This window comes from Plasmodium reichenowi, chromosome 14 (genome assembly GCF_001601855.1).
Source record: "Plasmodium reichenowi strain SY57 chromosome 14, whole genome shotgun sequence".
Classification (NCBI taxonomy): domain Eukaryota; phylum Apicomplexa; class Aconoidasida; order Haemosporida; family Plasmodiidae; genus Plasmodium; species Plasmodium reichenowi.
In genome coordinates, this window is record NC_033659.1 from 968764 (window position 1) to 979960 (window position 11197).

General features: G+C 15.5%; 4 protein-coding genes across 4 annotated transcripts in view; 1 reads left to right on the top strand and 3 right to left on the bottom strand.

The window, feature by feature from the left end:
- Positions 1-1787, top strand: part of PRSY57_1425100 (hypothetical protein) — a gene marked incomplete at both ends in the record, with an annotated part of 2772 nt that extends 985 nt beyond the window's left edge. The window contains one exon of the mRNA XM_020115300.1: positions 1-1787. This exon is cut by the window's left edge and continues 985 nt beyond it. Coding sequence (XP_019969957.1) covers positions 1-1787 — 1787 coding nt within the window.
- A 788-nt stretch (positions 1788-2575) lies between these two features.
- PRSY57_1425200 (hypothetical protein) lies at positions 2576-4132 on the bottom strand (the record flags this gene model as incomplete). The annotated part of the gene is made up of 4 exons (XM_012909852.2): positions 2576-2645; positions 2756-2830; positions 2936-3614; positions 3850-4132. The coding sequence occupies 4 exons, from the start codon at positions 4130-4132 to the stop codon at positions 2576-2578; spliced, it is 1107 nt and encodes a 368-aa protein (XP_012765306.2).
- A 1815-nt stretch (positions 4133-5947) lies between these two features.
- PRSY57_1425300 (60S ribosomal protein L21, putative) lies at positions 5948-6433 on the bottom strand (the record flags this gene model as incomplete). The annotated part of the gene is made up of 1 exon (XM_012909853.2): positions 5948-6433. The coding sequence occupies one exon, from the start codon at positions 6431-6433 to the stop codon at positions 5948-5950; it is 486 nt and encodes a 161-aa protein (XP_012765307.1).
- Positions 6434-8676: 2243 nt separating this feature from the next.
- PRSY57_1425400 (basic transcription factor 3b, putative) lies at positions 8677-9192 on the bottom strand (the record flags this gene model as incomplete). Its single annotated transcript, XM_012909854.1, has 1 exon — positions 8677-9192. One exon carries the CDS (start codon positions 9190-9192, stop codon positions 8677-8679), a length of 516 nt encoding a protein of 171 aa, XP_012765308.1.
- Positions 9193-11197: the final 2005 nt, after the last annotated feature.

The window sequence follows — 11197 nt, forward strand, 5'->3', positions numbered from 1 at the left end:
AAGGAGGAGGAGAAAACAAAAAAAAAAAAAAAAAGAAGAAAAAAAAAAAAAACACCCTTGATATTGTACATAATGTTATTAATAAAAAGATAAGTTATGATGATAATGTAAATATTCCTTATTTTGAAGATGATGATAACAAAACAAAAATCTTAGATGAAAACATGTCAAACATTTTTGAAGAAGATAAAGAACTTGATTTATTTTCTTCATTTAAAGATATATTTAATAATCATAAGAAAAAAATAAAACTTATAGATTACAACAAAATATTGAATAAAAGTCTTTATGAGAACGTGGAAAATGTGGATTCATTAATTGCACAAGAGAAAAGGAAAAAAGCAAAAAAAAAAAAAAAAAAAAAAAGAAACAATTATCAAAATAGTGCACATAATGAAGAAAATATGAAACAAATAAAAAATAATTATAATTTTAATAACATGCAAAGTTTGAATGAATATAATGAAAAGGTCAGGGGAGATTTCTTTGAGAAAAAAAAAACTGAAAATGACGTTAAGGAAATTATTAAAAATATTAAAATGCGCTTGGGCTTTTATTCAAATGAAGAAAGTGATAGTCACGATATTAAGTGTCTTGAAAATTATGATGATAATGATGATGATGATGATGATGATAATGATAATGATGATGATGATGATGATGATAATAATAATGATGATAATAATAATGATGATAATAATAATGGTGATAATAATAATGATGATAATAATAATGATAATAATAATAATGATGATAATAAGAATGATATTTATAATAATCTTATTAATGAGGAAGAAGAAAAACAAAATCTTGAAAAATTAAAAGACAATATTAATATACCATATACAAGTAAAGCGTTATATAAATATAAAGAATATTCCAAAAAAAGTGTCTGTGATGATTTGAATAAATTAAGTGATGAAAAAGAGACAACTAAAAATAAACCAAATGATCTTGAATTAATAAAAAAAGAAAAAAAAAAAAATGATGACACTTTTTTTTTTATATCACACATTGATGAAGATAAAAATAACTTGTTGTCATATGATCATAAGGGTGATGATAATTATAATGATGATAATTATAATGGTGAAGATAAAAATAACTTGTTACCATGTGATCATAATGATGAAGATCTATTTTCTCTATCCATGTCATCGATAACATTTGATAAAAGAAAAAGTATAAAAAATATGGAATGTAGGAAAAGTATTGAATGTGTGGAGAATAAAAATAAAATAAGTATTAATTATAATGAAAATAATAATAAAAACATTTTATTATATAACATAAATGTACAAGATGAAAATGATAAACTACATAAGAATGAGCAAAAAATAAAACAAGATGTTTATAATAATAAAGAAAATGATATGTTAATAAATTCAATGTCACCAGAGAATAAAAAATATATAAAAAATATAAAAGAAAATGATAACCTCTTAAAGAACGTAATGAAAAATGAAATAGACAAAAAAGAAAAATCAAATATATGTATTTGTAAATATATTGATAAATACGATATGGAGAATTTAATTGATGAAATTAAAAAAAAAAAAAAAAATGACGTGGAAATTTTTCATAATTCATATTCAGAAGATGTCTGTTTTTATGAATTGTATAAATTTATATGTAGTAATAACATAGAAGGTAATAACGAAAATATTTTTGATGATAAAAATATAAATGTAGAAAATGTTTCTAGTAATATTCATAATTATATGCAATCTATTTTTAATAATCAAATTAAATATTTGGATAATCTAATATCTCAAATTTTTTCTTAGTCATAACACATAAATATATATATATATATATATATATATATAATATATATATTTATTTATTTATTTTATTTTATTTTATTTGTGCCTTGTTTGTGTGATATATATATATATATATATATATATATTTAATACCTTATAAATACATAATTTTTTTTTTTTTTTTTATTGCATATTTATATTTTGTACATTATATATGTAATATATATATATATATAATACATTTTATTATTTTTTTTTTTTTTTGTTAAAAAATATGCACTTTTTTGTATCTTAACAATTGGCTTATAATAACTTCTTTGTCATTATATTGTAATAAATAAATAAATATATTATATATATATATATATATATATATATATATATATATTTTTTAATATGTACACTTTTTTTTATTTATTTATTTTAATAGTATTAATTACGAAAACAAAGAACATCATGTCTTTGAATTTAAAATAAGTTAAACAGTACATAATTATAATAAATAAAATAAAATAAAATAATTATACAAATAATAAGATTAAAAATATATTTAATATAAAATATTTAATAAGTAGTAATTTTATAGGTAGTATTTTAATATTTTAGTATTTACCCATGGCATAAAAAAACATTCAAAAAAAAAAAAAAAATTGTGTTAAACGGAAAAAAAAGAAAAATTTAAAACATATTAAATATATATATATATATATATATAATTATATGTTTATATTTATTTATTGTAACAGTGTGAAAATATTATATATTGGCAGATTACAAAAATATAGAAAAAACACGTTAGGGGATAAGGTTCATGTAGCTATTGGCTCTCTAGAGTTGGATCCCTCGATTAGTTTGTTCGTTACATTTTCTATATCATTTCTACAAAATAAAATGTACATATATATGTAGTGAAGTATGTATGGTTGTAATATTATCATATCACAAATATTTTATATTACACAAAAACACATATATATATATAATATTACATGAACTCTGCATTTTTTTCGCATGATTTCCAATTTTTTAGTATGTCGGAAATTCCATAACTAAGAAGTTTCTCTCTATAAAAAAAAAATATACATAAATGAATATATTTAAATATATATATATATATATATACATATATATATGTGTGTGTGTATATATTAAGCTTGATTTATAGATACCGTGAATAATCTCTGTTACAAAGATAAAACAAGATAATTAAAATCCTACTTTTAATAACTGAACAAGGTACTAATATAGATGACTTGTTCATAATAATGTGGTGTATATTTTGTGTATTTATTTCTTCATTATTATTTGAATTATTATATGATCCACTTTTTGTTATATTATAATCATTAGTATATAGATACGAAAGTACATAAGGAAATAAATAACAATCGTCATGAAAAATATATGCATGTATAACTTCATTTAAGCATAAGTTTATAATAAAAGGTAATATAGCTCTAAATCTTTCTACATTTAAAATTTGATCGCTAATTTTATTTAGAAAAGCAACATTTTTAAAAAATACAATGCTTTCTTTTATTGAACTTATATTTATTAATACATGAGAAACATATATATATTTATCACTTAAATTTTTATTTATGGATGGTTTTATTGGTAAGAAAAAAAAATATAATAACTTATTAAGAAAAAAACTCACTTTAAAATTATCTTCTTTAATGTTTATATTACTATCATTATTTATATCTAATACTTTATATACACCTTCTTTACATCTCGTCAAATTCGATATTATCATAATGTATAAATCAATACAATTATCTTCGATTTTTTCTTCTTCTTTCATCATGTCGAATAATATCTCGATCAAATTTCGCTCCGTAAGTTCTACAATAAAACAATAAAATAAAATAAATAAATAAATAAATATAAATATATATATATATATATATATTATTCTATGTACGATATTTATAAAATATATATGGAAAAAAAAAGGTAGAGGCAAAGATAATTAAATGGAGAATATATAAACACATATTTAAAAAAATAAAAAGCATAACAATATATATATATATATATATATAATATATTTATATATAATATGTGTGCCATTTGTTACCCTTTGGTAATTGAGCTGACAAATTTAACAAGCATTCGAGGGTCAATAATTTACATCTTGAATTCAAACTTGATATTAAAGTTTTTAAAAATTTTTTATTATTTTTTATTATATGATCAATAAATTCTTTTTCTTCTAATAAACTTAATATTATTCTTAAACTCTCTTTTTTTACAACATCATTATCGCTACTCGCAAATAAAAATAATTCCTCATAAACTTCTTCATTTATTTCTTCATTTTCTTCAACTGTTTTTTCGATTTCTTCATTTTGTTCTTCCATATTTTCAAAAGGGTCTTTTAAAAAAATAAAAAATAAAAAAATAAATAAAATAAAAAAAAAAATAAAAGAATTAAATTGAAAAAATAAATAATCAAAAATAAATAAACATATAAATAAATAAATATATAAACAAATATATATATATATATATATATATACATATATTTATATTTTTTTATTTATTTAAATATATTTATATAATTAAAAATATGCTAATGGGAAATTATCTTTTGAAGGTATATTATCGTATTAATTTCATATATTTACAAATATACAATTATATGTATAATATATATATATATATATATATATATTTATATATATTATATTTTCATTGAAAAATGTGATAAATATAAATACTCTTCAAAAAAAAAAAAAAAAAAAAAAAAAAAAAAAAAAAAAAAAAAAAATGAATAATAATAAATATATATATGCAATAGATTAATTAAAAAAAATAAAGAACACGTTATTTTTAAATGTTGTAGGGGATATAATAAATATTTATATAATATATATATATATATATATAATATTTTTTAAATCTCTATATATTTGAAATATATATAAATATATATATTTTTATTTGTTCCAACGCACAAATTGTACTTCGTTCTAAAAAAAAAATAAATATATATATAAATATTATATAATATATAATATTATTATATATATAATATATATATGTATATAATTTTTTTTTATTTTTTCATAATTTTCTTATAGGTAAGAAAGTGAACGGCAGAAGAATTCAAAATTATATAATTAATATACATATAAATAAATAAATAATATTATATATATATATATTATTATATTATATTTATATCAAAAAAAAAAAAAAAAAAAAATTTTTTTAATTATAAAATGAATGTATAATATCCTTATTATTAGTTAAAAAAAAGGCTCTTTTAACATATTATTTTATGTTATTTTATTTTATCTTATTATTTCATTTATTATTATTTTTTTTTTTTTGTTTGTTTCCTTTTAACGTGTATCAAAAAATTTCCTTAAAATTATTAACACCAAAAAAAAGAAAATATATGCATAAAATATATATATATATATATATATATATGTATATATTTATAGATCCTTATTTTTTAATATATATTTATTTATTCTATGAAATAAGAAAAAAGAATGCGGAATAAAAATATAAAAGAAATATATTTCCTTTTTTTTTCTAATCTTGTTAAAATGGACCTCTGAACTCATGTATTTTACATTTTAACTATAAGAAGAAAAAATTAGTAACGACAATTTTATATTTTTTCTTATTTTATGGAAACAAGTAATTATTTTCCACTTTTTCTATTTTTCATTCTTTTATATATATATATATATCCTTCTTTTATGAAGGTGTGCTCTTTTTCTTTAATATTATTTTTTATATAACAGGATTAATTCTCAAAAATATAAATTTTTTTTTTAGGAACATATATCTCTCCATATGTTTTAAAAAAAAAAAAAAAAAAAAAAAAATATACATATATATATATATATATATATAAATTAAATTAAAAATGAACATAAACTATTAAAAGTATAAATATATATATTAATAATAATACATATATATATATATATATATATATATATATATATTAAAAACACATAAGAGAAAAAAAAAAAAAAATAAAATAAAAAATATACACGTATTTTTGGTCAGCTTCTTTAAGTCTTATACAATATATATATATATATATATATATATATATATATTATATTATATGTAGATATTTTAATTTTTTATTTTTTTGGGATCTGTGTACGTGTTTAAATATATATATATTTATATATAAGAAATTCCATTTAATATTCCTCATAAAATGGCAAAGGTTCTATGGTAATAATTTTTGATGGTGGTACCTTAATCATAGCTGCTGGTTTGGGTCCTTCAGTTTTTCTTTTAATATTGATATGTTCATTTTTTAATTTGGCTTCTTTAATTAATTCAGCATTTTTAATTTTTCTTAATAAGAAATCTTCATTACATCTTGATTTTCTAACATGTTCTATTCTTACACAAACTTTTTTTTGTTCAATACGATGTTTAACTCTTTTATTTACTAATACACCAACACCTCTTTTGGTTATGTGAAATATTTTTCCCGTTTTACCATGATAATAATTAAACGGCATACCCTTCTGTTGGGTAGAATCACAAACTATATCAACATAATCACCGTAATTTAATTTTTCTAAATACTTATTTGCTGTACATTCCCCATGTTTTCTAAATTTTTTAGAAAACTTATATCTTGTACCTGACCTTTTTCCTCTTGATTTTCCTCCCATTTTTTCTTTTCTATTCTTTTAATATTTAAAAAAAATTAAAATTAAATAAAATAAAATAAAATAATATTAAATAAAATGACCTTCTAATTTTAGATATAAAAATATAAATAATTATATATTTTTATTTCTTTATTTTCTAAATTATTCAAAAAAATAATATTTTAAATATTTTTTTTTTTTTTTCCAAATTCATAAAAAAAAAAAAAAAGAAAAAAAAAGTATATCAATTTGATATTAATATTTAAAAATGATATTATATATATATATATATATATATATATATTAATTATATTATATATATATAATAAAATAAATGTTAATAAAAATACAAATATTACATATATATATTATATATATATTATATATATATATTATATATATTATTTTTTTTTTTTTTTTTTATAGTTTTATAAAAATATTATAAATGAATAAAAACAAAAGGGGGAAAAAAAGAAAGAAAAAAAAAAGAGCATAGTAATATGTTATAATATATATTATATATATGTATATAATTATATTATATAAATAATATTATATTTATTATTTTTTTTCTTCTCTACATATATATATATATATAATATATATATATAAAATATATAATAAATATATATTATGAAAATGTATGATTAAAAATAATAGGCATTAAATATGTAGTAATAAATGAAATTTTTTATTTTTACGTATATACGAATATAAAATAAATATTATATCTTATGATATATATATAATAATATATATATTGTATATTGAAAGCATATAAAGGGGTTATATATATATAATATATATATTATATATATATATATATATATATATATATATATATATATATATATATATATATATTTATATATATATAATATATTGTTTATATAGTAAATAAATGAACCCCATAAATAATATATTATATATAATAAATCTTATACTTCCAAAAAAAAAAAAACATAATATATTTTTTTCATAAATTCTTTAAAATTAATAATTAGATATTTATTGATCACATAATATAATAAATACATATATATATATATATATATATATATTATATATATATATTATATCAGATTTATATGTACACCATATATTCCTATATACAGCGTACAAAAAATAATATATATTTCTTTTTTTTATATATATAAAATAGATTGTACTTTTTTATAGGGAACCTTAAATATATATTTTTTTTTTTTATATCATGTTATACATTTTACTTTGAGAAAAAAAATAAAAAAAAATAAAATAAAATTAAAATAAATTATATGATATATTTTAATTATAATAATAAATATATATATATATATATATATTTTTTTTTTTTTATTATTATTATACAAATTTTTTAACTCCTATTTTAACATGTACACTATCCTTTTTAAAATAATTTATATTGTCCTTCCATTTGTTTATAAAAAAATTAAATATTATATATATAGAATAGAATATAATATAATATAATATAATATAATATAATATAATATAATATAATATAATATAATATAATATAATATAATATAATATAATATAATATAAGGAATTTATAACATAATCAAATATATTTATTTTTATGTGATACCATTTTTATGATTTTCTTATAAACTTCAAAAGTTTTTATAAAAAATGAACAACTTTTCTTTTGTCATATAGACATATGATTGTGTACGTTGTACAACTGAATTGTTCTTAAAAATATTTAATGGACCACACAAAAAAAAATAAAATATATATTCATATTCACCTCGGCAACCTTTTTATTAATGAAACGTTTGTATATATATATATATATATATATATAAATTAATTTATATATTTTTTTATTTAAATAATTAAAATATTTAAAAATAAGTTAATTTTATTATTATTATATATATATATATATATATATATATATATATATCCACCATATAAAATATAGACTACATTATCATGAAATATAAAAAAATAATAATTATAAATATAATAAAGTAAAAAAGGGGTCCATAGATATTCACATAGAACATAATATTAATTATGTGTATAATATATATATATATATATATATATTTTTTATTTTTATTTTTTGGTGGGAAATAAGATATAGTTTATTATTATATATATCATAAATTGGGAAGAAATAAAAACATAATAAAAAAAAAAAAAAAAAAAAAAAAAAAAAAAAAAAAAAATTAAAACAGTTATATATTTAACTATAAATATTTTTTGTTATATATATATATATATATATAAATATAATATAATTAATAATTTATTTATTCTTTGGAAACTTCTTCAAAATTTTCTACTAGATCTGGTACATCATTAGCTTCTTCTTCATCTTCCTCTCTTTTTGGTGTATCTGCTGATTCTTTATTTAAAATATTTTTTATGTTTGGATCATTTTTAATTTTTTCAAGAAGGTTCATATCTAAATTTTTATTTCCTTTTAATCCTTCAAAAAGTTTGTTTATATCTATTTTGTGTTCATTAAATTTACCAGTAACAATATATGTATTAGATTGTAAGGATGCACAAAGTTTTGGCTTTTTAAATTCTAAGAAAGTATCTCCTGTTCTATAAACACATATTTCATCTACATCACCGAAATAAGAAGCACCTATTTTTTTTAAAATGATATTGATTTTCTTTTCATTCGATATTGAATTTTTGTGTACTTTCTTTATCTTTCTTCTAGCACTACCTTTACCACCTATTTGTCTTAGGTTACCTCCCATCTTTTCTTTTAGTTTAGCTCTTGCAGCTAATATTTCTGGTGATATTTTTTCCATCTTCTTTTAATTTTTATATGATTATTTAGATATATATATATATATATATATATGTGTATATTTATTTATATTTATTTATTTATATATAAAACTCTTTTTCTTTTTTTTTAAGGAACAAAAAAGAAAATTAAAATAATTAAATAATTATAGTAATAATAACCTTATTCCCTTTATATATACGCTACTCAATATGGAAGTTTATACATATATATATAATATATATTTCGTATACACAAGATAAACTAACCTTATAATTTATTATTATTTTAACTCTTCAGTATGTACGTATATTAATACTTATAGATATAAACTATAACTTTTTTTTTGCTTCAAAAGAAAAAAAAAAAATTGTTTTTTTTTTTTTTTTTTGATAAACAAAATGAAGTTATAATTATACAAAAGTGTACACGATATAAATATACGAATATCTATATATATAATATGTAATATGTATATATATATATATATATATATATATTATATTATATTGTTTTTTTTTGTTTTTTTTTTTTTTTTTTATAGAAGAAATATTAAAATTTATTTTATTATTTTATATATATTATATAAAATTAAAAATCCATGGTTTATTTATATTTATATATATATATATATTTATTTTTTAAACTGCAAGTTAAAATTTTTTTTTATTATTTTAAGCAAAAATATATTATGGATATATCATTTTTATTTTTTATGCTATAATATTATATTATTATTTATATACAAAAAAATAGTATAATTACAAGCCTGTATGTTTTTATAATAATATAAATTTATTAAATCTGCATAATATTATAATATAATCATATTATGAATAAGCAAGCATTATATATGTTTTTTTTCTTTTTTCTATATTTTATATAATTATTAGATGAAAAGGTCAATTCTTCAATATAACATATATAATATATATATTATATATATATTAATATATATAATATACATATATATAATATATATATTATAATAATGTATCATCACAAAATGGTATAATATATATATATATATATGACATTTATTTAATTATATATAATAAAATATCATAATGTTTTTTTATAAATATATATAATAAATGTATAAAATACATTAATCAACAAAAAAAATAATAAGGTTGAAATCCAAAAAGAGATATATTTAAATAACACAGTAAAAATTTATATGTTCTAATAAAATATATACATATTATTATATATATATATTTATATATATATATATATATAATATCAATTATATACTTTTTATATTTTTCAAAATTTATTTATATGAAAATAGCAAAAAATATATCATTTTGTGAAAATTTTCTATATATATATATATATATTATGTTGATATTTTTTTATTTAAACTAAAAAAAAAAAAAAATAATTATTTTATAATATACCATTTTTATATTAAAATCTATATCATCTTATAAAACATATAAGAAGCATGGAGAATATTTTTTTTTCTTTTCTTCTATGGTAAATATTATATATGCATATTTTTTGGTATCTTATTTTATTTTTGTTAAATATTAGAATAATAAGAACTCAGTGTACTATCCTTTGAATTAACATTAAAAATGTTTTTAGAAAACAATTTTATCGTACAACACTATTTACCGTATTTAATATATAGCGCATGTTATTTTTAATTCTATTTTTCAATTATTGTAGCTCTATAAAATTCTAAATGAATTCCTTAATATATATATATATATATATGATATATTATTTTATAATTATATTTAAAAAGTTAGAAAATAAATATACTAATATAATTATAATAAGAATAGAAAAAAAAAAAAAAAAAAAAAAAGCATTAAAGATAAAAAGTAAAACATAAATATAAGAAATATTTTTATGTATCAAGTGTATATACATGTTAAAAAGTTAAGAATATTAATTAAAAAAAAAAAATTAAAATATAAACAAACATATATGTTATATATATATATATATATATATATATTAAGGTGTAACCTTTTAATTGTTCTTATTTTAATATTTTTTTTTTTTTTTTTGGA